Source organism: Pongo pygmaeus, chromosome 6 (assembly GCF_028885625.2).
Source record: "Pongo pygmaeus isolate AG05252 chromosome 6, NHGRI_mPonPyg2-v2.0_pri, whole genome shotgun sequence".
Taxonomy (NCBI): Eukaryota; Metazoa; Chordata; class Mammalia; order Primates; family Hominidae; genus Pongo; species Pongo pygmaeus.
The window spans coordinates 5,382,156-5,403,841 of NC_072379.2; the positions used below are offsets into that span (position 1 = coordinate 5,382,156).

Genomic DNA, 21,686 nt, shown 5'->3' on the forward strand with positions numbered 1-21,686 from the left:
ATGTGTGGTAGGCGCCCCCCACCACACCCAGCTAATTTTTTTATTTTTAGTAGAAACGGAGTTTCACTATGTTGGCCAGGCTGGTCTTGAACTCCTGACCTCAGGTGATCTGCCCACCTTGGCCTCTCAAAGTGCTAGGATTACAGGCATGAGCCACTGTACCCAGCCTTTTTCTTTGAGACAGAGTTGTGGGTTCTGTTGCCCAGGCTGGAGTGAGGCAGTACGATCATAGCTCACTGCAGCCTTCACCTCCTGGGCTCAAGCAATCCCCCTGCCCCAGCTTCCAGAGTAGGTGGGACTATAGGCACTGGCCACCACCACTCCCAGCTAATTGTTGGTTTTTTTTTTTTTTTTTTTGGTAGAGGAAGGGTCTTGCTATGTTGCCCAGGCCAGTCTCAAAACTCCTGGCCTCAAGGGATCCTCCCACCTCAAAGTGCTGGGATTGCAGGTGTGAGCCACCGCAGCCAGTCTGGTGCCTGTCCATATGTGAGCCACCTATAGAGAGCGGTTCATAGGAGGAACTCACTTCACACAGTCCTGTACGTTAAGTGTGAGAGGTGAAGGGGTTAGAACATGTCTGGGCCTACTATGTGCTACTTGGTAGCATTATTATTTTATTTTTGGAGACAGAGTCTTACTCTGTCGCCCAGGCTGGAGTGCAGTGGCACAATCTCAGCTCACTGCAACCTCTGCATCCTGGGCTCAAGAGATTCTCCTGCCTCAGCCTCCTGAGTAGCTGGGATTACAGGCACCCACCACCATGCCTGGCTAATTTTTGTATTTTTTAGTAGAGACAGGATTTCGTCTTGTTGGCCAGGCTGGTCTCAAACTCCTGACCTCAAGTGATCCACCCACCTTGGCCTCCCAAAGTGCTGGGATTACAGGTGTGAGCCACCGCGCCCGGCTGGATCGTTATTATTACTGTTACTAATTGTGACACCTATCCTGCAAGGCCTTCAAAAACCTGAGATGGCCTCTGCCACGAGGAGACAAGAGCACAAATCCAAGGTGCCTACGGATGGTGCTTACACTGGCCCCTTCCTCACTACTACCCCTTTGTCAGGAAATCATTGTGACTCCCATCTTTTTTGTGATTTTCTCTAGAATGTCACTGTTATTTGAGGGTTCCTCCTATATCAAGGGCTCAGGGTGGAGAGGTATTTTGACAGAATACCATCAAAACCTAGCTGTTAAGTCTGAACGCATCCAAAGAGGAGGAGGAAGCAACTGACCATCAGCTTCCTAGTGGCCAGTGCAAAAAGGGTAAAGGCCCAATTATCATAAAGTTGTCTAAAAGCAAGTTTTCTTAATCTGGGGTGTTCATAGAGAGAATTTAGGAAATGTGTAAATGGGTAGGAAAGAAAATCTCACCTGCATTTTCACATTTTAACCTCTAAAAAAAAAATGGGGTTTTCCTTCAGGTGAGAGTGGAGGCCACAAACCACAAAAGTACCAGCAGCGCCGGTGACTTTGCCACCAACGGAAACCACAGAGTCTTGCAGCACACAGTAGTTACTGCAGGGACCTTAAAACATCCCTTACATTGCTTCAGAAGTACAGTACTAGCCGAGTGCAGTGGCTCACGCCTGGAATCTCAACACTTTGAGAGGCTGAGGCAGGAGAACAGAGTTTGAGACCAGCCTGGGCAATGCAGCAAGGCCTTGTCTATACTTAAAATTTAAAAATTAGCTGAGCACGGTGGTATGCACCTGTAGTCCCAGCTTCTCAGGAGGCTGAGGTGGGAGGACTGCTTGAGCCCAAGAGTTCAAGGTTGCAGTGAGTCATGATCACAGCACTGCACTCCAGCCTGGGTGACAGAGTGAGACTCTGTCTCTAAAACATAAAATAATACAATTTTAAGTACGGTATTTACTAGACCCATTGGCAGATGTGTTTATTAATTAAATACATCCCTAAAGGAACATATAGGTACCATATCACAGAAGGATCTTTTCAATATTTTGATAACTGTGGTCACTATCACTGTCTTCCTTTGGGGTCCCAGGTATTTTATTCACTTTTTAAAGTCGTCTTCTGAGACAGGAGAAGAGAGAATAAGGACCTCTGTAAGAAATGGGTGGCCAAACATGGTGGCTCATGCTTGTAATCTCAGCATTTTGGGAGGTTGGGGCAGGAGAATCGCTAAAGGTCAGGAGTTCAAGATCAGCCCAGGAAACATAGCGAGATCCCATCTCTACAAAAAATAAATTAGTCGGGTGCAGCGACATGTGCCTGAAGATCCAGCTATTTGGGAGGCTGAGGCAGGAGGACTGCTAAAGGCCAAGAGGTGAAGGCTGCAGAGAGCCATGATCAGGCCACTGCATTCCAGCCTGGTGACAGAGCAAGACTTGACTCTTAAGAAACAAAGGAACAGGTGCCCAGCTCCTGCTGGGGCTAAGTCCTAGCAGGGGCTCCGGGCGGGCCTGGAGCCGAGTAGGTGGTTAACAGTGAAGCTGCTTCCCTAGGCTGGGAGGGAGAGGGCCCCTCCCTCACGGAACCCTAGGGACCCTTCTGCGGCCCCCCCTCCCCGCGCGGCCCCTACCTTCCTGGGATCCTTCCTGTCCTTTGCACGCCCGGCGTCCTTGCGCGGGCTCAGGGGGCCACCTTTGGCGCAGCGGCTGGCCTTGGTGGCGGGCGCGGTGCTGGCGGGCGCAGGTGCAGCAGCCGAGGCGTCGTGCAGGAAGATGCGCTCGCTGCGGCGCCGTGTCCACAGGTCGTCGTCGCTGGCCTCGGGCCCCGCCTCGAAGCCAGCCTCCTTGGGGCCCCGCAGCTTCCGGGCCTTGCGCCCCTTCTCCACCGCCAGCTTGGCCTTGTCCGGGCTGCTGGGGCCGGGACCGCGGGCGCCAGGCGTGGGTGCGGCCAGGGAGGGTCCCGGCTCCCCCAGCCCCTTCTTGGGCCGCAGCAGCCCCGCAGGCGACCGCTTGCGCACCTTGACCTCGCTCTCCGAGTCGGTGTACTCGAACTCTGTGCCTGAACGCGGGAGGAGGGTGCGCTGGTCACAGCCTCGTGGGGACCCTTTCCCTTCCACCCAGCCTCATGGGCACCATTCCTCCCCCGCAGGACCTCCCTGCCAAGGGCAGAGCTTCTGCCCGTTTCCAGGAGAGAAACTGAGGCCCAGAGGAGAAGGACTCACTGGGACCACGCCTGTCCCTAAGCCTGTCCTCACCCGCCTCCGCTGCCCAGACGCTGCTCCCAGCCCCTCGCCCCATGGGAAGATCCTGGGCCCGTTGAGCTCCTCCAAAACCCCATGTGACTTGTGGAAATCCCAGAAGCCAGGGCAGCTGGGCGGACGGGGCCCCACACCTGCAGGGTAGCAGCCCTCTAAAGCAGGCAGGCGGGGAAACCCGCAGAGAATCCCCAAGCCCTGCTCGCCTTCTCTGACCCGTTCTTGGTGCTGCCTGTCGGAGCTGGGTGGTCCCAGGAATTGTCCACTCCCACTGCCCTCTCTACACGACAGGGCCACCCCAACAGCCCTCCTCCCACCCCAGGCCCCACCCATTGCACAGCCAAGGCCCTGCTTCCCTCTGTCCTGGATCCTGGGTCCCAGCTCCCAGGCTCCTTGAACGCACAGCCACCCAGCAATTGCCCAGCACCCACCATCCCCACTCATTCCCAGCTGCAAGCTTTGCTCTCTGCCATCCCCTCTGCACAGAGCACCAGCTCCCCCGACCTCTCTTGGAACAGCGCTAAGTCCTTCAGAAGGAGACCCACCCCACAACCCGGGAAGTCCTCTCTGGCCACACCTGTTGTCACGGGCAATGCCACACCTTAGCATTTCTGTCCATGCCCAGGTCCCAGCTTATCCCAGCCTGCCCTGACCCTGGGAAGCAGATCTCTGGGATCTCCAGCTCAAGCCCCAGGTCAGAGCTGGTGTCCAGGAAAAGAGTGTGAGCGAGGCGTAGATGGCACTGCTCCCCGGGACAGGGGCTCCAAGGTGCCTTCACTCAGGGATGCAATCTCTGTGACAGTCCCTTGTGTTAACAACCTCAGGGAGAGCCGGTGGTCTGCCTTAAATCCTCCAGCACAGGAGCCAAAAAGCCAAGGCCCAATCCCAGACTTACTGACCCAGGGGGCCGCCATGAGAGGCTTGCCCCACACCGCGCCAGTACATGAAGCCACAGCAACAGGGGCTGGCGGGGGCTGCCCAGTGGGAAAAAGTCAATAGCAAAGTGTAATAATCCTATTAATTAATTTTTTTTTTTTTTGAGACGGAGTCTCGCTTTGTCGCCCAGGCTGGAGTGCAGTGGCGCGATCTCGGCTCACCGTAAGCTCCGCCTCCCGGGTTCATGCCATTCTCCTGCCTCAGCCTCCTGAGTAGCTGGGACTACAGGTGCCCGCCACCACGCCTGGCTACTTTTTTTTTTTTTTTTTTGGTATTTTTAGTAGAGACGGGGTTTCACCATGTTAGGCAGGCTGGTCTTGAACTCCTGACCTTGTGATCTGCCCGCCTCGGCCTCCCAAAGTGCTGGGATTACAGGTGTGATCATTAATCTTTTGCTAACAGACTTTCCAACTTTCCACTGTGCAAGGAGGCAGCAAGGGGCTTTTGAGGCTGATGTGGGTGCAGGCCACAGGCTTGAGAGCTCTGCTCTGGATATGACGGAATGAGGTACTACCCGGTAACAGTCCCCCCCAGAGATCCACTGGAACACCTGGCGTACGTAATCCTTCACAGGCCCATTGCGTATGGTGCAGGGAGGGACAGTGGACAGAGAGGAGGCTCACGCAGAAGGCGGAGAGTGAAGTCACAGGAGGCAGATCTCCCTGCACCCTCTACCCTGGCACTAGACACGGTCTTCTTCGCACACACAGCAGGGAAGGTGGGGCCCACATAGAAAAGAAATAGAGTCCCGCTGACCTCAGCACCAGGAAAGAGAAGTCTAGAAACTGGCAACACAGAATAAAAAGGGAGCCAGAGGCTGGGGGCGGGGCTCACGCCTGCAATCCCAGCCCTTTGGAAGGTCAAGGTGGGCGGATCACCTGAGGTCAGGAGTTCGAGACCAGCCTGGCCAACATGGTGAAACCCTGTCTCTACTAAAACTACAAAAATTAGCCAGGCATGGTGGCAGGTGCCTGTAATCCCAGCTACTCGAGAGGCTGAGGCAGGAGAATCAGTTGAACCCAGGAGGTGGAGGTTGCAGCGAGCTGAGATCGAGATCACGCCATTGCACTCCAGCCTGGGTGAGAAGAGCAAAACTCAGTCTCAAAGAAAAAGAAAGAAAGAGACAAAGAGAGAAAGAGAGGCTGGGCACTCTGGCTCACACCTGTAATCCCAGCGCTTTGGGAGGCTGAGGTGGGCAGGATTGCCTGAGGTCAGGAGTTCGAGACCAGCCTGGCCAACATGGTGAAACCCTGTCTCTACTAAAACTACAAAAATTAGCCGGGCATGGTGGCGGGCGCCTATAGTGCCTATAGTCCCAGCTACTCGGGACGCTTAGGCATGAGAATCACTTGAACCCGGAGGCGGAGGCTGCAGTGAGCAGAGACTGCACCACTGCACTACAGCCTGGGCCACAGAGTGACAATCTGTCTCAAAAAAAAAAAAAAAAAAAAAAATTGGCTGGGTGCGGTGGCTCACACCTGTAATCTCAGCACTTTGGGAGGCCAAGGTGGGCGGATCACAAAGTCAGGAGTTCGAGACCAGCCTGGCCAATATGGTGAAACCCCATCTCTGATAAAAATACAAAAATTAGCCAGGCATGGTTGGCGCGCACTGTAGTTCCAGCTAGTCAAGAGGCTGAGGTGGAAGAATTGCCTGAACCCAGGAGACGGAGGTTGCAGTGAGCCAAGATCGCGCCATTGCACTCCAGTCTGGGTGACAGAGACTCTGTCTCAAAAAAAAAAAAAAAAAATTAGAAAGGGAGCCAGAGAGAGGTCCCCATGCTCTCTCTCACCCATGTCTCTGAATGGCCCTAAAACTACCTATACACAGAATAGACTCCAAGCAGCCCACGGCTCAGCAAAAACTGATCTGAACAGAGGCCAGAGATACCACCTAAGAAATTGGACTTCAAGCCCCACCAAGGAAATATCTGCTATAATATTCGCTGGAAAAAAAAAAAGGCATTCTGACTCTCCACAACCTCAGCCCCACAACGTCCAAGATACAATCCAAAATTACTAGACAAGGGCAGCCACGGTGGCTCACACCTATAGTCCCAGCACTTTGGGAGGCCAAGGCGGGCAGATCACTCGAGATGAGGAGTTCAAGACCAGCCTGGCCAACATGGCAAAACCCCATCTCTACAAAAAATACAAAAATTATCTGGGCATGGTGGCATGCATCTGTAATTTCAGATACTTAGGAGGCTGAGGCACAAGAATCACTTGAACCCAGGAGGCGGAGGTTGCAGTGAGCAGAGATCACACCACTGCACTCCAGCCTGGGCAACAGAGTGAGACTCTGTCTCAAAAAAAAAAAAAATTACTAGACAAATGAAGAACCAAGAAAATGCATCACATTCCAGAGAGAAAAGAAAACCAACTAAACCTGACCCTGAGATGAACCACATATTGGAACGAACAGCCAAGGATTCTGAAATCCTCAAAGAGGTGAAATAAAACTTGTTTTTAATGCAACTTGTTTTCAATGCATGAAAATTTCACCAGAGAAATAGGAAGGACTGAAAGAAACAACAGAAAAGAACCAAATGAACCAATTGTAAGTATAGAACTGGCTAGGTACAGTGGCTCACACCTGTAATCCCGGAACTTTGGGAGGCTGAGGCAGGAGGATCTCTTGAGGTCAGGAGTTCAAGACCAGCCTGGGCAACATAGCAAGACTCTGTCTCTGCAAAAAATACAGTAATTAGCCAGTCATGGTGGCACGCACCTGTGGTCCCAGCTACTCAGGAGGCAGAGGTGGGAGGATCACCTGAGCCCAGGAGGTTGAGGCTTCAGTGAGCCATGATTGTGCTACTGCATTCCAGCCTGGGTGACAGAGCAAGACCCTGTCTCAAACAACACGAAGAAATTATAAAACTGAGAAGCACAATTTCAGAAATAAAAAATCCATGGAGGGGATCTAAGAACTGAATGCATATGATTAAGAGAAAAGTAAGTGAGTGAGTTTATGAGTTTGGGTGTGGGGGAACCAGCCTCAGAGACCTGTCAGATAACAAATGGTCAAATGTATGTTAACCAGGAAAAGAAAGAACAAGAAAAAATGCTTGAATATTTGTTTTTCCTCAATAGCTGAAATCTTCCCAAATTTGATAACAAACAGAAACTTGCAGATGTTGGGTGTCAGATAAACGCCAAGCAAAATAAACATAAACAAATCCGCCACAAGGCACGCCACAGTCAAACAGCTGACAAAGATAAACACGAACCCCCAGGAACAACAAGAAAAATGTAGCTTATCACTTCCAAAACAATCGTTTTATTAATGGCTAACTTCTCATTAGAAACCAGAGGCCAGAAGAGAGCAGATATCTTCTAAGGGCTCAAAGAAAAAAAAAAAAACTGTCAACCTAAAATTCTATATCCAGTAAAAACATCACTCAAGAATGAAGGTGAAATAGAAACATTTTCAGGTAAAAGAACACTATGAGGCCGGGCGTGATGGCTCACACCTGTAATCCCAACTACTCGGGAGGCTGAGGCAGGAGAATCACTTGAACCCAGAAGGCAGAGGTTGCAGTAAGTTAAGATCGCACCATTGCGCTCCAGCCTGGGTGACAGAGACTGTCTCAAAAAAAAAAAAAAAAAAGGAACACCAAGAAAATTCCTCACCAGCAGCTCTACAAGGCAAAACTGCTAAATGAAGTTCTTTGGGCTGAAACTGCAGGAAAACTGGAATCCTCAGACAAGAATGAAAAGCAACAGAAATAATAAATATCTGAATAAATACAAAAGACTTTGTTCGCTTTTCCTCTTAATTTCCTTATAAGCCATTTAAATGATTAAAACTAAGTTTGTGGCCAGGTGCGATGGCTCATGCCTATAATCCCAGCACTTTGGGAGGCTGAGGCGAGTGGATCATGAGCTCAGGAGTTCAAGACCAGCCTGGCCAAGATGGTGAAACCCTGTCTCTACTAAAAATACAAAAATTGGCCAGGCGAGGTGGCAGGTGCTTATAATCCTAGCTACTTGTGAGGCTGAGGCAGGAGAATCATTTGAACCCAGGAGACGGAGGTTGCAGTGAGCCAAGATCATGCTGCTGCACTCCAGCCTGGGTGACAGAGTAAGACTCCGTCTCAAAACAAAACAAAACAAAACAAACTAAGTTTGTAACATTGTCTTCAGGGGTTGATACCATGTGAAAAAGTATTACATATAATATAAAATATGAGGTATGATATGGACTTAAAAAGTTGTAAGATTTCTGTATTTTATGTGAAAAAAACATGGTAAGTAGATGTAAAAAGGAATGTATATTGTTATCTCTATTTTCTATGTTTAAAAATGACAAAATGATACTGAGAAAGCTAACAGGAAAATTAAAATGGAATTCTTAAACATATTCAAATAAATTTGTTTAAAAGGCAGCAAAGGAGAACCAAAAATTACACAAAAAACTAAAGACTAAGATACTAATAAATTGAAAGGCAAAGCATGAAAAAGGTATACCATGCCAACAGTAACCAAGAGAGCTAGCGTGGCTATACTAATAACAAACAAAATAGACTTTTTAAGACAAAAATTGTTACTAGCAACAAAGAAGAACATTCTAAAATGATAAAAGGGGCCAGGCGTGGTGGCTCAGGCCTGTAATCCCAGCACTTTGGGAGGCCAAAGTGGGCAGATCATCTGAGGGCAGGACCAGCCTGGACAACAGGCAGAGGTTGCAGTGAGCTAAGATTGTGTCACTGCACTCCAGCCTGGACAACACTGCACGTAAAAAAAAAAAAAAAAAAGAGTTGGGCACAGTAGCTCACGCCTGTAATCCCAGCATTTTGGGAGGCCAAGGAGGGCAGATCACCTGAGGTCGGGAGTTTGAGACAAGCCTGACCAACATGGAGAAACCCCATCTATACTAAAAATACAAAATTAGCCAGGTGTGGTGGCACATGCCTGCAATCCCAGCTACTTGGGAGGCTGAGGCAGGAGAATCACTTGAACCCGGCAGGCGGAGGTTGTGGTGAGCCAAGATCATGCCGTTGCACTCCAGCCTGGGCAACAAGAGTGAAACTCCATCTCAAAAGGAAAACAACAACAACAAAAAAGGCATTCTGGCTCTCTACAACCTCAGCCCCACAACGTCCAAGACACGCAATCCAAAATTACTAGACAAGGCCAGGCACAATGGCTCACACCTGTAGTCCCAGCACTTTGGGAGGCCAATGAGGGCAGATCACTTGAGATCAGGAGTTCGAGACCAGCCTGGGCAACAGAGCGAGACCTCTTCTCTACAAAAAATTACAATTGTTTTGGGGCTCCATGAACAGTGCCCATATAAGATGCGAAACTTCACCAACAAATGTGTTTTTTTGTTTTTCTTTTCTTTTTTTTTTTTTTTTTTTGAGATGGAGTCTCACTCTATTGCCCAGGCTGAAGTACGGTGGTGCAGTCTCGGCTCACTGCAACCTCTGCCTCCCAGGCTCAAGCGATTCTCATGCCACAGCCTCCCAAGTAGCTGGGATTACAGGTGCCCACAACCACACCTGGCTAGTTTTTATATTTTTAGTATAGATGGGCTTTCACCATGTTGGCCAGGCTGGTCTCAAACTCCTGACCTCTGATGGTCCATCTGCCTCGGCCTCCCAAAGTGCTGGGATTACAAGGTGCAAGCTATCGTGCCTGGCCAATGTGTGTGTGTGTGTGTGTTTTTTTTTTTTTCCCCGACAGAGTGTCGCTCTTGTCACCCAGGATGGAGTGCAGTGCAATGGCCCGATCTCTGCTCACTGCAAACTCTGCCTCCCAGGTTCAAGCGATTCTCCTGTCTCAGCCTCCAGAGTAGCTGAGATTACAGGCGCCCGCCACCACACCTGGATAATTTTTGTATTTTTAGTAGGGATGGGGTTTCACCGTATTGGTCAGGCTGGTCTCGAACTCCTGACCTCAAGTGATCCACCCACCTCGGCCTCCCAAAGTGCTCAGATTACAGGCATGAGCCACCACGCCAGGCCATATGTTCTTTATATAGCAAGGAAGAAAAAAAAAAAAGTGTGTGTTGACTGCTCCGCCAACCGGCCTTCCTCATCTCTCTCCCTCTCCTTGGGCCTCCCTATTCCCTAAAGCACAATACTGAAATTAGGTCAATTAATAACCCTACAATGGCCTCTAAATGTTCAAGTGAATTGAAGAGTCACATGTCTCTCACTTTAAATCAAAAGCTAGAAATGATTAAACTTAGTGAGGAAGGCTTAAGCCAGTCAAAAGCCAAGATAGCCTCTTGTGCCAAACTGCCAGGCTGTGAATGCAAAGAAAAACTTCTTGAAGGAAATTTAAAGTGCTCTGGTGAACACACAAATAAGAAAGTGAAACAGGTTCACTGCTGACATAGAGAAAGTTTGAGTGATCTGGAGAGAAGATCAAACCACCCTCAATATTCCCTTAAGCCAAGCCAAATCCTCATCCACAGCAAGGCCCCAACTCTCTTCAATTCTGAGAAGGCTGAGAGAGGTGAGGAAGCTGCAAAAGAAAAGTGTGAAGCCAGCAGAGATTGTCTCATGAGATGTAAGTGAAGAAGCTGACAGTTGGGCACGGTGACTCACGCCTGTCATCCCAGCACTTTGGGAGGCCGAGGCGGGAGGATCATTTGAAGTCAGGAGTTCGAGACCAGCCTGGCCAACATGGTGAAACCCCACCTCTACTAAAAAAATACAAAAATTAGCCAGGCGTGGTGGCAGGTGCCTGTAATCCCAGCTACTTGGGAGGCTGAGGCAGGAGAATCACTTGAACCCAGGAGGCAGAGGTTGCAGTGAGCTGAGATTGCACCACTACATTCCAGTCTGGGCAACAGAGTGAGACTCCATCTCAGAGAAAAAAAAAAAGAAAAGGAAAGAAGCAGTCTCCATAAAATAAAAACGCAAGGATAAGCAGCCAGTGTTGATGGAGAAGCTGCAGCGAGTTCTCCAGAAGATTCAGCTAGGGTCACTGATTAAAGTGGCTACACCAACCAACGGATTTGCAATGTTGACAAAACAGCCTTCTAAGCAGATGCATCTAAGGCTTTCATAGCTAGAGAGGAAAAGTCAGTGCCTGGTTTCAAAGCTTCAAAGGACAGCCCAACTCTTGCTGGGGGCTAATGCAGCTGGGAACTTTTAAGTTGAAGCCAATGCTCATTTACCATTCTGAAAACCCCAGGGTCCTTAAGAATGATGCTAAATCTCCTCTGCCAGGGCTCTACCAGTGGAACAACAGGCCAGGTGTGGTGGCTCACGCCTGTAATCCCAGCACTTTGGGAGGCTGAGGCAGGCGGATCACAAGGTCAGGAGATTGAGACCATCCTAGCTAACATGGTGAAACCCCATCTCTACTAAAAATACAAAAATAATTAGCTGGGCATGGTGGCGGGCGCCTGTAGTCCCAGCTACTCAGGAGGCTGAGGCAGGAGAATGGCGTGAACCCAGGAGGCAGAGCTTGCAGTGAGCAGAGATCACGCCACTGTACTCCAGCTTGGGTGACAACGTGAGACTCCATCTCAAAAAAAAAAAAAAAAAAAAATGATGCTGAATCACCTCTGCCACTACTCTATCAATGGAACAGCAGACCAGGCGTGGTGGCTCACATCTGTAATCCCTGCGCTTTGGGAGGCCAAGGCAAGAGGATCATTTGAGGTCAGGAGTTCGAGACCAGCCGGGCCAACATGGGGAATCCCCGTTTCTACTAAAAATACAAAAATCAGCCACATGTGGTGGTGCACGCCTGTAATCCCAGCTACTCGGGAGGCTGAGGCAGGAAAATCGCTTGAACCCGGGAGGCAGAGGTTGCAGTGAGCCGAGATCACACCACCGCATTCCAGCCTGGCAATAGAGTGAGACTCTGTCTCAAAAAAAAAAAAAAAAAAGGGAATAACAAAGCCTTGGTAACAGCACCTTGGTTCACAGCATGATTTACTGAATATTTTAAGCCTGCTGTTGAGACCTATTGTTCAGGAAAAAAAAATTCCTTTCAAAATATTACTGCTCATTGACAATGTACCTTGTCACCCAAGAGCTCTGAGGGAGACGTATAAGGAGATGAATGTTGGTTCCATGCCTGCTAGCACGGCGCCCATTCTGCAGCCCATAGATCAAGGAGTAATTTTGAATTTCAAGTCTCGTTATTTAAGGAATATAATTTGTAAGGCTATAGCTGCCATGGATGATGATTCCTCTGATGGATCTGGGCAAAGTAAATGGAAAACCTTCTGGAAAGAATTCACTATTCTAGGCCAGGTGCAGTGGCTCACGCCTGTAACCCCAGCACTTTGGGAGGCCGAGGCAGGTGGATCATTTGAGGCCAGGAGTTCCAGACCAGCTTGGCCGACATGGCGAAACCCTGTCTCTACTAAAAATACAAAAATTAGCCGGGTGTGGTGGCAGGCGCTTGTAATCCCAGCTACTCGAGAGGCTGAGGCACAAGAACTGCTTGAACTGGGGAGGCGGAGTTTGCAGTGAGCCAAGATCACACCGCTGCATTCCAGCCTGGGCAACACAGCGAGACTCAGTCTCAAAAAAAAAAAAAAAGAAGTTGATTCCAACCCTCGCGGACAACTATGAAAGGCTCAAGACTTCACTAGAGGAAGTTACTGCAGATGTGGTAGAAACAGCAAGAGAACTCAAGTTAGAGTGGAACCTGGAGATGGGACTGAACTGTTGCAATGTCATGATACATTTGAAAAGATGAGGAGCTGCTTTTTATGGAGGAGCAAAGAAAGTGGTTTCTTGAGATGGCATCTACTCCTGGTGAAGATGCTGTGAACACTGTTGAAATGACAAAGGATTTAGAATATTGCATAAGCTTAGCTGATAAAGCAGCAGCAGGGTTTCAGAGGACTGCCTCCAATGTGGGAAGAAGTTCTGTAGGTAAAACACTATCAAACAGTATTGCATGTTACAGAGAAATCTTTCTTGAAAGAGTCAATCGATACGGCAAACTTCACTGTTGTCTTATTTGAAGAAATTGCCACAGCCACCCCAACTGTCAGCAACCACCACCCTAATCAGTCAGCAGCCATCAACATCAAGGCAAGACCCTCCACCAGCAAAAAGATTACAACTCACTAAAGGCTCAGATGATTGTTAGCATTTTCGGCAATAAACTATTTTTAAATTAAGATACGTACAATGTTTTCTTAGACATAATGCTATTATGGCGCGGTGGCTCATGCCTGGAATCCCAGCACTTTGGGAGGCCGAGGCGGGCAGATCACCTGAGGTCAGGAGTTCGAGACCAGCCTGGCCAAGATGCGGAAACCCTGTCCCTATTAAAAATACAAAAATTAGCCAGGCGTGGTGGTGTGTGCTTGTAATCCCAGCTACTCGGGAGGCTGAGGCAGGAGAATCACTTGAACCCAGGAGGTGGAGATTGCAATGAGCCGAGATCGCGCCACTGCACTCCAGCCTGGGTGACAAAGCGAGACTGTATCGCAAAAAAAAAAAAAAAGACATAATGCTATTGCACACTTAAGAGACTACAGGATAGTGTAAACATATGCTTTTGGTTTGGTCTTTTATTTTTGAGACAGGGTCTCATTCTCTTTCCTAGGCTTCAGTGCAGTGGCGCAATCTCGGCTCACTGCAGCCTCGACCTCCCGAGCTCCAGCGATCCTATTACATCAGCCTCCCAAGTAGCTGGGACCAGAGGCGTGTGCTGCCGTGCCTGGCTAATTTTTCTGTTTATTTTTTCTAGAGATGGGGTCTCGCTCTGTTGCCCAGGCTGGTCTTGAACTACTGAGCTCAAGCAATCCTCCTGCCTTGGCCTCCCAAAGTGCCGGGATTATAGGTGTGAGCCACAATGCATGGCCAATAATCTATTTTTTAATTAACGTATGTACACTGTTTTCTCAGACATAATGCTACTGCACACTTAACAGGCAACAGTTATAGTTAAAACATAACTTTTATATGCATTGGGAAACCAAAACATTCATGTGACTTGCTTTACTGTGATATTTGCTTTATGGTTTGGAAATAATCCTGTAGTATCTCCAAGACATACTTGTGTACCCAAAGGAATGAGAAGGAAGAAAATAACAAAGAGTAGAAACCAATGAAACTGATCATGTCTAGCCAGACTGGCCAAGAAATAGAGTAAGAAGAAACAATCTGTATCAGCAATGAAAAAGGAGACATCACTACAGACCCTTCAGACAGTCAACGTAGAATAAAGGAATAATTTGGACCATATGCCAATACCTTGGACAGTCTGGGTGAAATAGATGTTTGGGGCTGTATTAATAGCAAGTGTAAATGCCTGAGGGTACTAGCCTGGCTGGTGCATTTAGGGGCTGTGGACAGGATAATGTTGTCCAAGCGGTCAGAGTCTGATGGTGGTGGGTCAGGCAGGTAGCACTGATCAGAGGGCAGCGGGAAGCCATTTGGAGGTTCTGGGCAGAAGAGTGGTCTGGCCAAGTGTGCACTCTGAAGACGCCCTCCAGCTGCTTCTGTATGAAGATTACCTAAGAATAGGTAGCCTTGTAGGGGGCCCTGGTGCCTCTTTCCAGGAGAGCCAGGCCTGGAGCCCAGCAAACAATGGCAGGGTATGGGAGTGAGAGGGAGGAGGGGGAAGGCAGGGTCTGGAGCCTGGCATGGGTGCCACAAATGGTGTTCCAAGACACTGGAGGTCAGGGGTGGGGCTTTGCTCCACGAATCTGCAGAGGGCATGAAGCCAGGGGCAGCTGGGGGGCCTTCAGGGGCAGCAATACCTGTTTTCCTGTCCCAGCCCCTGCCAGGAGGGCCTCATACCTACCCCTACTGCAGCTCAGAAAAGGACGCCTGGGGGGTCAGACGCACCCTCCCCTGCTGGGGCCAGGGGAACTCAGAGCCTGAACACATGCATAACCATCTCCATCTCCAGCACTGACCCCAGCTGCAGGTGAGCTGCGTCCGTGTGAGGGCACTCAGCCCTGTGAGAACAGGGAGGGCCCACGAGAGGGTCCCAAGAAGGCAGGGCCCTGATGCAGGGAAACAATCGGAGATGGAGAGACAGGAAAGACATGGACCGGGGTTAAGTGCCAGCTGCCTGCCAAAGTGTGAGTGCCTGCTGCCTTGGTTTACCTATCTGGATTGTGGGCAAGTCAAACAGAGCTTGGTGCCTGCCCACCCCACCTGACTCCTCCAGGCTCGAGCCCAGGCCGCATAAGGCCTGTCCCACCCGTTCTCCCATAGCACAGACCGCACCCCCACCATCCCACAAAGTCTGAATGAGATGGGCTCTCCTCTTCCTGCTGTGACATGGCTGTTCCTTCCCCTGCACCTGTGTCTCAGCTAGCCCCACGTCTCTCTCACGGGCCATACTGGGTGTCACCAACCTGGAGTGGCCCCCACAAACCCCAGGCTGGGTCAGGGGCCTCCATGGAGCTCCCGCAGCCCCTTAAGTGCCCAAAACAGGGCTGTGTTTGCTGGCAGCATGAGACTGAAGGAGGTCGCCCTTTGCAAGGCGAGGAATCCCCTCCTTGGAGATGGCAGGCCAGGGCCCCTGTTGCCAGCATCCCTGATCAGGATGGGGCTGGCCCACGAGGCTGGGGTTCTGCCCATTCCCAGCTCTGCACCTGCATCTCTGAGCCTCAGTTTCCTCACCTGTAGGATGGGGCGATGGCGTCTACTCCACCCACCCACCCCCACCGCAACCCGCCTGCTGCCACTCACCCAGCAGGCTCTGCCGCTCCTCTTTCTTCCGGGCCTTCTGCTTGGCCTCCAGCTGTACCACAGACAGGGATGGACCCACCGTGGGGCTGGGGAGGGCGCTGGCAGCGAAGCGTGCCAGCAGGCCCAGCCCACTCTCCTCCAGGCCCGGCGACAGGGCCCGCTCCCGGGCACCCAGCCTATAGCCGCCACTGCTGGCCTCGTCCTCCTCCTCGAGCTCCTCCTCCTCGTCCTCCTCCTCCGAGCTCTCATCTGGCGTGCAGAAAACAGGGACCGAGTCAGAGCCTGGGCCTTGGCGAGGGCCACCCCCCACCGCCCCCTGGCCCAGAGTGGCCTCTGGGCTCCAGCCTAGCCCCTCAGTCCTCAGCAGGGGGCCGCTGGGGGTGGATGCAGACCCAGCCCACGGGTTCCCCCCCACCCGATAGCCCAATGCCCCTGGCCAGCTGAGCCCAACGCGGGCATCCCAGAAAGCCCAGAGGTGGGCAGCGGCCTTGTGTGTCAGGGTGGGCTTCTGTGAGGGGCACCAACATGCACCTGTGCTGTGGCAGGGGCCAGACACACGGACAAGGACTGGAGACAGCGTTCTCCACGGTCACACGCGCACACGCCCCAACACACAACACAGAGGCAGGAGGAGAAGGAAAGAGGAAGCGGAGGGAGGTGAGCAGGGAAGAGGGCCCTGGGGACTCAGGCTAGGGGTTCTGGGCACAGGTGCCCGCGGCAGATTCGCCAGCTGAGTCCTGGGGGCTGGCGGCAGGAGAAGGTGGAGTTCAGACTCTTCCTGGGGCCCAGGGGACCCCCATGGTTTCAGCCCTGAGAAGGGATCTGGAATCTAGAGTTGACTCCTGGCATCACTTGAACCCAGGAGGCAGAGGTTGCAGTGAGCTGAGATCGCGCCACTGCACTCCAGCCTGGGTGACAAGAGTGAGACTCAGTCTCAAAAAAATAAAATAAAATAAAGTTGACTCCTGGCTGGGCGCAGTGGCTCACGCCTGTAATCCCAACACTTTGGGAGGCCGAGGCAGGAGGATCACTTGAGCCCAGGAGTTCCAGATCAGCCTGGGCAACACAGAGAGTCCCCGTGTCTAATTTTTTAGAAAAATTAATTTTAAAAAATTAAGTTGACTCCTAGCAACTCCCCCATTCTGGGGAGGCTGGGCAAGTCCTCGCCCTCTCTGAGTCTCTATTTTCCCACCTGCAGCTAGGAGTGACCCTCCCAGTCCACTGGCTCAGCCAAGGGCAGGGTCCAAAGAGAATCATTTGCATGGAGGAGAAAGCGATTTGCAAGCTTAAAGACAATCAGACAGAAACAGGGCCACCCCCGTGACCTGCAGGCAGGAACTGTGCTGTCCCCATGCCCAGGGAGCTAAAGCCAGCTGTGACTCTTCATTCATGGGATGCCCAGGAAGGGCAGGGGTAGACTGAGGCCCAATGGGGTTAAGCACTCGGGCAGTAGAAGAGCAGGCTCGAACCCAGAGCTGGCAGACTGTCTAAAGAAGCCCCAGGGCCGGGCAAGGTGGCTCACTCCTGTAATCCCAGCCCTCTGAGAGGCTGAGGTGGGAAGATCTCTTGAGGCTAGGCGTTCAAGACCAGCCTGGGCGACAGAGCAAACCTTGCCTCTACAAAAAAAATTTTTTTTTTTTTTTGAGACAGTGTCTCGCTCTGTCACCCAGGCTGGAATGCAGTGGCGTGATCTCGGCTCACTGCAAGCTCTACCTCCCGGGTTCACGCCATTCTCCTGCCTCAGCCTCCCAAGTAGTGGGACTACAGGCGCCCACCACCACACCAGGCTAATTTTTTTTTTGTATTTTTAGTAGAGACGGGGTTTCACCATGTTAGCCAGGATGGTCTCCATCTCCTGACCTCATGATCTGCCCACCTCAGCCTCCCAAAGTGCTAGGATTACAGGCATGAGCCACCACGCCCAGCCCCCCCAAAAAAAAAATTTAAAATTAGCCAGGCGTGGTGGCTTACACCTGCAGTCCTGGCAACTCCGGAGGCAGAAGCGGGAGGATCACTTGAGCTCAGGAATCCAAGGCTGCAGTGAGTTATGGTGGCACCACTGCAGGCCAGCCTGGGTGACAGAGCGAGACTCTGTCTCAAAAATAAATAGGCCAGTGCAGTGGCTCACACCTGTAATCCCAGCACTTTGGGAGGCTGAGGCACGTGGATCATGATGTCAGGAGTTCGAGACCAGCCTGGCCAACCTGGTGAAACCCCATCTCTACTAAAAATACAAAAATTAACCGGGTGCAGTGGCGGGCTCCTGTAATCCCAGCTACTCAGGAGGCTGAGGCAGAAGAATCACTTGAACCGCGGAGGCGGAGGTTACAGTGAGCCGCGATCGCACCACTGCACTCCAGCCTAGGTGATAGAGCGAGACTCCGTCTCAAAAACTAATAATAAGTAATAAAAACTTTAAAAACATAAAGAAGCCCCAGCCTGCCTCTCTGGTCGGTGACTTAAGATGAGCTTCATCCAGTAACCTTCCCTGCCTGCCTGAGAGTCTGCAGCCCCCGGACCCCAGCCCAGGCTCTCAGGACAAAGGCAGCTGGCAGACAGGAGGCTCCCTGCACACAAACCAAAACCCCCCCACCAAAAAGAGAGACTGTCTTGAGGCAGACACTTGCTTCCAAGGACGGGCAGGTGGAAGGCCTCAGAGAGCAAACTCTGCCCTGAGATGCCACATCCAAAGTGCCACCCATGAGCAGGTGACAGGGGTGCCCATCTGCCTCACAGAACAGAGTGCTGGGAGCGGGAAAGTGACTCTAGGGGCCGCAGGGCTGGAAGATGGCCCCTTCCAGCAAGAAGAGGTGGACACCAGACCCTTTCTCTCCAGGGCGGGGAACAGTCTAGGCTCAGATAGACAGACGGGGAAGACGGACAGCCAACTCCTCGGTCTCCTGCCAACGCCCCAAGCCGCCTGCTTGCTTAAGCAATTTGTGGCCAAAAGTGGTGGCCCCAGGGGTGCCAATGAGGGCAGAGGTTCTGTCTACTCATGTATTGGAGAGAGCCCGGATTTCTGCTGGGCCACCTCAGAGAGGAAGGCGGTGACGGTGATGAGTCTGAGGAGTCCGCAGAGGAATAGAGGGAGGGAGGGAGGGAGGAGCCAGAGGGAGAGGGCGGAGGTTTGTTAAGAGGGTGAGAGGGGAGACTGGCCCCCGGAGCGATGGATGAAGCAGGCTGGAGAGGCCAGCCGGGCAGGCGGGGGCAGGCAGGCAGGCAGTGCACACTTGCGATCATTCACATTGCAGGCGTCACATGGCTCTGTCTCCGCCCCAGTGGGCCACAGCGGCAAAGCAGGCTAAGTGTAGGCAGACTTTCGACAGCGCCTGGGTCCCCCACATCTGGTCTCCCTGGGCTGGGCCAATTTGAGCAGGGTTGTGGGCAGAGGGCTGATTGGGGGGTGGGGACAGGGGGTTGGATGTGAGGCCAGGGATCTTCCCTTCTAGCCACTCAGGTGCGCAGACTCCAGAAATCTTTCCCATCCAGAGGAATTCTCCAGCAGCTGGGGCTGCAGGGGGAGGGCGAGCTCTGGGTTTCTGGACGCCCGCAACGTCCACGTCAGAGCCCAGAAAGCCGGGAGCAGCCCAATGCCTGCATCTCGGCATGGGAGACCCTCCTGCCTCCCTGCGTGCTTGACAAGGCCACACCCACTGCTCCTGCGGGGTCTGGTGGGGTCTGGTGCACACTCCGCTAGCGTCCGCAGCAGGCCGGGGAGCAGAGGGGCTCTGAGGACCAAGAAAACCTTTCTGGAGTTGTCCACACCTGAGGCAACAGAGCTTGCCGAGGGCTGGGGACAGGGAGGGGGAAAAAAAGTCCCATCAAAGTAACCCAAGGAAATGCAGAAAAACTTTTTTTTATTATTATTATTTAAAGAAAAAAACAACAACAAAAAAAGATCTTGGCTCAGGACATGGGGTTGGCGGTGACAGGTTGGTGGTAAATGTCAGAGTGATCTGCTGCTGCCAGACCCGGTGGGGGCGAACCCCGAGGAGGGAGGTGCACGGAGGACAGAAAGAAAAGCGTTTTGCCTACCTACGGAGCAACGAGCCAGGCTCGCACCCAAGCTCAGTGACCCACTGCGCCGTCTGCCCTACTCCCAGCCTTCGCTTTGCGTCCAGAGTGCAGCGTGAGAGCAAATGCAAGAGACCAAAACAGACATTCAAAGCGTCATGGGGAGGGGTCAAGGGTGGAGGGATGGTCGGGCTGCTGGAAGAAGCAGACATACTAGAAAAGCCAAGCCAGTTACGGAGTTTAGTACCAGGTCAGCGAGGCCCTATTACCCAAATATCCCTTTCAAGACCTGCTCAGTGGTGGACTGGCGGGGGTAGAGGGGGGCACTGAGGAGCCTGGGCCTCGCCCGCCTCCCCTCGTCCCCCGCACTCCCCTATCTGGGTCCTGTCCACTTGGCACTGCGGCGTCCAGCCCGGAGCCCCTTCCTAAGAGGCCTAGGGGGGGCTGCCTGCTTCTCTGTGGTGTCTCAGCTGGGGCAGGAGGGCTCAAAAACTTGGAAGCGGGAACCGTGGCTTTAAGGGGCGTAGGGTGGGGGTGTGGGGTCCAGCCCATGGGGGAGATGGGGGAAAGGGAGGAGGCCGGGGAGGGAGAAGGGGATTGTAAACTAACCCGACTCATCCACGGACGGCCCGGGCAGGGGGAGGCCTCGGAAAACGAGGCTGGCCAGTGGGTCGGGGGCCTCTCTTCTTGGTCCGGGTGGCGTTCGCTGAGAGGGGTAGTAGCAGCCCAGGGGAACATGGGCCCCGGGGCATCGTACTCCTCGCCATACCACCTCCTGGTCACCCAAATGGATCTCTGCCAATTTGGAGGGGAAGTCTGGGAGGGGAAGCGGTAGACCAGGAATTCGAGAGCAGGGCTGGAAAAACAGGGCGGGTGGGGGAGGGGGCAGCATTCAGGTCCCGGGGTGCCCGAGCCAGGTCAGACCCAGGGACACGATGACACCTCCAGGCCTTCCTCAGGGAGTAGCTGACATCCAGGTGTGGCTACCCAGGGCCTGGGGGATCCCCTCGGCTGGCCCTAGGGGGAGTTCACCCTGAAGCAAATCCTAAAACCAGGGCTAGGAAAAAATGTCAGACATTCACTTGCTTCCCTTTCTTGGAGCATTTCTGGTTGAAGGACCCAAAAGGCTCACACATATCTAACCCCAGAAGCACAATTCTGACACTGGAGAGGGCAAGGCCAGCGGGTTCTCAGGGGCCTCGCAGCTCTCTCTTGAGAACCAAGGTGGCTGAGGACCCCGGGCTGGGACCAGGCCAGCCTCTCTCCAAACAGAGCACGACGCTCCGTCCCTCGATGCGGCAACGGAGCCGCTTTCGTATGGAATGACAGAGACCTGGGGTGTCAAAGGCTCTGGGCCCTGCGCTGCCTACACGCCCTTCAAAACAGAAATACGTGTGAGAAGACAAGTGTTTATAAATAATAGTTTTTAACCACTGGCAAGTAAGAATAGAGCTTTAAGAAAATAAAAGACAAAACAAGCAACTAAAAAAACATGATGATGCTGGAGGTGAAGGCGCTTGATTTTAAACCTGAAAAATGAAATGAATGCCAATCGCTACCAGGGATATTTGAATAACACAGGCAAGCGGCAGGCGGCACGGTCCCGTCCCTACTCCTTCTGGGTGGGGAGGAGGGAGGGGAGGAGGTGGGGGAGAAACAAAATGGGAGGGAAGCGTCAACCTAATGGCTAGTAAGGACACAGCAAGAGAGACAAGGCACACAGGTTTAGTTAAAAATGAACTCGATATGTTTAATAAAGCTTGGTATTACCAAAATCGCGGTACAAACATCAAGTCACACGCCCACACGACAGAATTCCATTTACAAAATGTTCCTCGGGAAGCCTCCACCGAACCCGTGCCCAAAGAGAGCCCGACCCAAGCCTGGGGTCTCTGGGTGGGCAGAAAACGTGAGTGCGGGGGTGGGGGGAACTCG

At 52.1% G+C, this 21,686-nt stretch overlaps 1 protein-coding gene across 9 annotated transcripts in view; it reads right to left on the bottom strand.

Moving 5' to 3' along the window:
* TNRC18 (trinucleotide repeat containing 18) overlaps window positions 1-21,686 on the bottom strand; it is a 116,764-nt gene that overhangs the window by 22,894 nt on the left and 72,184 nt on the right. For 8 of the 9 annotated variants that reach the window (XM_054496079.2, XM_054496076.2, XM_054496078.2 and 5 more), the window contains 3 exons: window positions 15,738-15,986; window positions 6,698-6,790; window positions 2,543-2,970 (listed from right to left, as the gene is read on the bottom strand). In XM_054496079.2, the coding sequence (XP_054352054.1) occupies window positions 2,543-2,970; window positions 6,698-6,790; window positions 15,738-15,986 (770 nt within the window). The remainder of the gene's footprint in view (window positions 1-2,542; window positions 2,971-6,697; window positions 6,791-15,737; window positions 15,987-21,686) is intronic. The other variant, XM_054496077.2, reaches the window with a different exon arrangement.